The 6,000-nt window shown below is 44.4% G+C and overlaps 1 protein-coding gene across 1 annotated transcript in view; it reads left to right on the top strand.

Moving 5' to 3' along the window:
* The first annotated feature begins 899 nt into the window (after positions 1-899).
* The window catches only part of EIF2AK1 (eukaryotic translation initiation factor 2 alpha kinase 1), a 32,803-nt gene continuing 27,702 nt past the window's right edge, over positions 900-6,000 (top strand). The window contains exon 1 of the mRNA XM_061153725.1: positions 900-1,073. Within this exon, the coding sequence (XP_061009708.1) occupies positions 938-1,073 (136 nt within the window). The 5' untranslated portion in view covers positions 900-937. The remainder of the gene's footprint in view (positions 1,074-6,000) is intronic.

The raw sequence follows: 6,000 nt of genomic DNA, 5'->3' as shown, positions 1-6,000 counted from the left end.
CAAAAGGTTTTCTGGAAAAGTTTGCCTATTCTTTGTGCAGTACTATTAACAATAAAAATTTTGTTTTGCCAAAGATACAATTTTGTTTTAGCTTTCACTGTTACTCATCTACGCTAACCTCTAGAAGGCCAATGTCTGAATCCAGAAAAGAAATGCACCATTAAGGCATCGGTGAGTATAACAAAGAAAATGCCTTGAGGTAATTCCAAACGATAATAGACAAAATAATTTCAACAGTGTAAAATTTTAAAGGTTGGTTCTGGGATTCCCGGGCAGCAAATTTGTCAGCTCCCCGAGGAGCTAGTTTACAGCTGCTGGGAACAGGAAAGTATTAAATAATATTTAGTTTTCTTTCACAATTTTGTCTTTATGCCTTTATGTTTACAATCTTTGCTTACTAAGAGGAGTCATTCAAGACTTATTACAATGTTTTAAGTACTCATCTGAGCAATAAACTTATTCATTCACCCATTTAACTGCAGGGTCTTCCTTATGACGCAATGTGCAGACCATGGAGAAAAGAAATGATGGACCAGTTAGACATGAAGAGTTCTGCTTACTTGGGCAGGAAAGACCTAAATGGGGTCTGAGGGTCAGCGGAGGGCTTTAGCCTTCTCCAGGGCAGCGGGGAGAGGCTGCCGGGAGCGAAGGCTGCGATCAAGCGGGCGGGGGCGCACCCTGCCAGCCCAGCATTCCCGGCAGCCGCCCGAGGAGATGCCCACCTGGCCGCGAGCTCTAGAGGGGCATCCACGTTGGACCAACCCTGCCCGCCATATTCGACGGGTAGGGGCGGGGCTTCAGCCAGGGCCCGCCCCCGACAGCAGAGCGCGGGAGGCCGGGGCGGGACTTCCGCCTCGCAAGGTGCCATTTCCGGATCTGGTGGCGATAGCTGCCGGGTTAGTTTAGAGCCGCAATGCACTGGCGCGTGATTTGAGTTATGGCGCGCGTATCGCCGGGGATGTTGGGGCGCAGCTCGAGGCAGAAGGGCGAGGCAGTGGGCGACCTGGCGGGGACTGTGCCTGCGCCGCCTGCCATTGACTTCTCGGCTGAGAGCTCGGACCCCAAGCGTGATGGTGAGGGACGGGCCTGGGCATCTAGGTAGAAGGAGCAGCTCGTGGGTTTTGGAGAATGTGTGTCCAGTTCACTTCCGTTAACCTTTGAGTAGAAAAGCCATAACCGTCAGAAAATCCTCTCACCTTCACCAGGAAAAGAAGAGGTGTCAGAGGAAGACTCTCCCACCCGGTTCAGAGTTACTCTGGTTTGGAAAATGACGCTCAGCGCACGGCTCCTGGAGTCGTCTCCCAGGAGCCGAAACCGAAGGATCGAAGCTAACGGGAAAAAATAACGGCTTTGGGTTACAGTTACCAAGAGCTGCCCACAAATAGGTCAATTCATTTAATTCTCGTGTAACCCTGCAAGGTTGGGTGAAGTGGGATCTTTACAAATGAAGAACTGAGACAGGTTAAATAATTCGTTTAAAAATCATAGCTACTAGTGGTGGGACTCCGTGTAAACAAACTGGATACGATGTTACTTAGCGAGTTATTTGTAATATCGGAGACGCCTGTTTCTCCCTTAGCTGGAGGCATGGCCAAATTATGGACTATCAAGTTACAAAATACTATGTTACACTAAACATGGAAGTTGCCCAGGACATAGTTCGGAGTGGAAAACAAAATGCAAGTTTTGCAGAAAATGTGTTTTTAGCCATTGTTTTTGCAAAACCAAACCCTTTCAAAACAATGCTGTTCTATTGTAGTACACACTTATCTATGTAATTGAATAAAGACTGGAGTAATATACACTAAACCGACAGCTGTGTAGGGGAGGGAAGGGGGAGGCATAGGGATTTAAGAGAGTTATGGTAGAACAGAACTTTATTCTTACAAAGTTTAGTAATTTGAGAAAAAAATCTGCCTGATGGTGTGAGGATACAAGGGTTATGATAATATGGACATAAAAATAGAGGTTCTCAGGGGCCTCCAAAAGGACATTAAAAGTCATTTTTAACAGTGCAGTATTTCATTAGTCTCACGGAGCTTTGAAAAAAAAGAAAATTACCTCAAAACTGCCCTTGTTCTACATTACATGGCTTATATTGGATGGAAACTAAGAGGCGTTAAGTAAAATTAGATATCTTTTCAAATATGCATCCTGATATTTTCAGTTGAAATATTTTATAGCTTAACTTTATAAAATGGTGATTATCATTTATATAGTTATTCATTTTTAATATTAACAACTCACTGAAATCATATATCTGACTAGCCCTATATAAAAATTGTTAAAAACACTTAACATCTCTTGCATGTTGCACTGGGGTTGACGCCCCACAACTTAAAAGAGAGAAGTCCAGGGATTGAAATGGGAGTGACACATTCTTACTAGCCAGTATTCACGTTAAATCACCATTTCAGGTGTGTCTATTGACAAAAGGAATATCAAGAAACGATTTTGGCTTGAGGGTCCTTTAGTAATTGACCTTGTTTGGGGAAGTAAAGAGGAAAGCAGAAATAGATGTGCTTACCGGAAAAGTCTGTTCGTCTGGGACTTGTCGTCCCACATTGGCAAGACCAGATCGAGTGAGGGTTCTGATCCTGATGACATCACAGCTGTTGCCTGGTAGCCAGGCAGATCAACAGAATCTTCAGAAGGCATTACCTTAGGCTGTTCCTTACCCAGATAAGAGGCTGGAAATCTAGTTAAGCATGTGTATTTATTATTGCTGTGTAATAAATTACCCCCCAAGCAAGCATTTTTTTCCCCCAGTTTCTGAGGGTCAGGCATCTGAGCGCAGCAAAGCTTGGTGGTCCTAGCTCAGTCTCCCCTAAGGTTGCTGTCCAGCCATTGTCCTGCTGCAGACATTTTACGGTTGTAGGGAAGAAGACTCTGCTCTAAGCATACTTCCATGTTGGCAGGCTCGGATCCTCATCGCCTGGGCCTCACTCACAACATGGCATTGTGTTTCCCCCAGAAGGAGGGATGAGGGAGAGAAAGCAAGGTGGCAGTCCCAGCATCTTTTAAACTAATCTCAGACCCCTTAGACCATCAGTTCTCCATATGCTAACCATCATACAAACTAACCTTAGTACACCGTGAGTGGGAACTTGGAACGGGTGTGAAGACCAGTAGGCAGAGATCCGTGGGGGCCATCTGGAATGCTAGCTATCAAGGTGTCGTACCCTGGGTCAGACTCTCATGCTCCCTGAGCATCGCTAGATACCTACAGGTGGCTGGAGCTATGAGAGTGAAAATAGAGGAATTAGAGACAAACTAGAGAAGATTGGATCCCAGTGTGTCACTTGGACAATTCCTTACCATGAGATGAATAAATAGTTAGGAAAGATGATAAAATGGATCCAACCCCCAGTTTTACACAGTACACTAAGCACCTTATTAGTGACCTTATATACTTAAATATCTGTTTATTGATCCATCAAACAGTATCTTCTAACTCCCTATCATAGAGATGAGAAATTTATACCTTCTCCCATCTCATTACCTGCAAACATGCATGGATAGACCACTAATTCTATTAAGGTTTATAGCACTTTACCTTCTCTTCGGTAATCATCATTATTGATGTAACAGGATAATTGATAAATGTAGCTACTGGGGACATCCTCTGATGTTACTGCTGTGTCTTTCCCAATAGGTGACAAAATCCATGTGAATATCGATGTGAAGGTTTCACATTAGGGTGCTTAGTGATGGGGAAGGTGAGGGACTGGGTAGGCATTTGTGCATACACACCTGTACACACACATCCAGACACATACAAACACACGCATACTCTGCCAAAAAGAGGGGGCCTTCCTCAGGGATGCCAGCCCCCACTTTGAGATCCCCACCCCTGGCATGAAGAAATTTCCATCTCTTTAGAAAGTTTTGTCTTCGCTTCACCGAGAGGAAAAAGCTATACTGTACATGCAGTATACGTGGGGAAGGTGGGTGAAGACCCTTTGTGTAGCCAATGGCCACCAGTTGTTGAGTCACTAAGGTTTCTGTCCCGATCCTTGTGTGACTCTGTCCCTGCTCTGGAAGCTGTGACCTCAGCAACCATCGCTGCTCTGGCCCCCTCATGAACGCTGAAGTCATGAGTCTTAGTCATCTGTGTGGTCCCATAGACTGCTGCGAGAGTGATGAGTGAAGACCGCAAAGGAACCCTGGGGCAGCTCTTGAAAGGCCCTGTGGGCCTTACAGAGGAATCTAAATTTTGTTCTCACAAGGCCTGACCGGTTCTCCAGCCAGTCATGCTTCCTTTCTCTTCTCCTGGCCTCTTTCTTTCTTTGAAATGAACTAAATTCATTCCTACCCTGGGTGGTTGTACTTTGTCTCTGTCTCAGGATACCTCCTAGGTTTTAATATTGATGATTTTTTTTTTTTTTAAAGAAACATACGTTCAAAGTGTGCGTGTATGCTCAGTTGCTCAGTCACATCTGACTCTGCGACCCCATGGACTGTAGCCCACCAGGCTCCTCTGTCCATGGGATTCTCCAGACAAGAGTGGGTTGCCATGCCCTCCTCCAGGGGACCTTCCCAACCCAGGGATTGAACCTGCCTCTCCTGTGTTGCAGGTAGATTCTCTACTGCTGAGCCACTCAGCAGTAAAGCCTACAGGTACAGAGTAAGTACCCTTTATATTTTATTTCATTTTATTAAAAAAAATTTTTTTTTTATTTGGCTGTGCCAGGTCTTCATTGTGGCATGCAACTTTTACCTGTAACTAGTGAAATTTGTGCATCTTATCCTATGTTATGGGCCTTACCGGATTCCTTTTTGGTTACCCATATGTTTAGTATTGCATGTTTATCTGTATCATGTTTCTATTTTTTTTTTTTAATTAATTTGTAGGCAGCCTTGATATATTCTGGCCTCTCCTTGTGCCTCAACTGGTAAAGAATCTGCCTGCAATGCGGGAGACCTAGGTTTGATCCCTGGGTTGGGAAGATCCCCTGGAGAAGGGAAAGGCTACCCACTCCAGTATTCTGGCCTGGAGAATTCCTACAGTCCATGTGGTCGCAAAGAGTCAGACACGACTGAGTGACTTCCATTTTCACTTTAGATATATCCTGGATATGGAATAAAAATTGACTCATATTTTAGACTTGGACAAATGGGTGGATTATATGCTAATTTAAATAGATGGGGAAAAAAAATAGATGGAGAAGGAGAGTATAAAAGTGTTAGGAGGAACATTAAGAGTTCACTTTCAGACAAATTCGAGAAGCTTTTAAGCCATCTGAGAGAACAAGTCTGTGTTGCAGAGATACATTTGGGAGTTGTCAGGTTATTGGTGGTATGTAAACTGATAGTGATGCACGTGGTTATCTCCTGAGAATTCGGGGTGACATGACAAGAGCCCTACAAAATTACACATTTGGAGAAGGAGGATCCAGAAAGAGATACTGAGATGCTGCTGATGCTGCTGCTAAGTCGCTTCAGTCGTCTCTGACTCTGTGCGACCCCATAGACAGAAGCCCACCAGGCTCCCCCATCCCTGGGATGCTCCAGGCAAGAACAGGAGTGGGTTGCCATTTCCTTTGCCGATGAATGAAAGTGAAAAGTGAAAGGGAAGTCGCTCAGTTGTGTCCGACTCTTAGTGACCCCATGGACTGCAGCCTACCAGGCTCCTTCGTCCATGGGATTTTCCAGGCAAGAGTACTGGAGTGGGGTGCCATTGCCTTCTCCGGATACTAAGATGAAGGACCAGTAAAACAGAGAACTAGAATTGTGTGATATTGTGGAAGCCAAGAGAGGAACGTGTACCTCCCCCCCCACCCCAGATTTTTGCCTGTGTGTGGTTTCATTGCACGGTTGTAGCCTAACTGCTCTTCTATTTGGAATTTGGATTTCAATGCTTTTCTATTATAAACTATACCTTGGTGGAGATATATATATATATATATACACACACACACACACACACACACACACATATACATATATATATATACACACACACACACACACATACATATATATATATATATATATATT

This window comes from Dama dama, chromosome 10 (genome assembly GCF_033118175.1).
Source record: "Dama dama isolate Ldn47 chromosome 10, ASM3311817v1, whole genome shotgun sequence".
In the NCBI taxonomy this organism is placed as follows: Eukaryota; Metazoa; Chordata; class Mammalia; order Artiodactyla; family Cervidae; genus Dama; species Dama dama.
The sequence above is the reverse complement of the archived record's forward strand: the minus strand, read 5'-3'. Positions and strand labels throughout refer to the sequence as shown.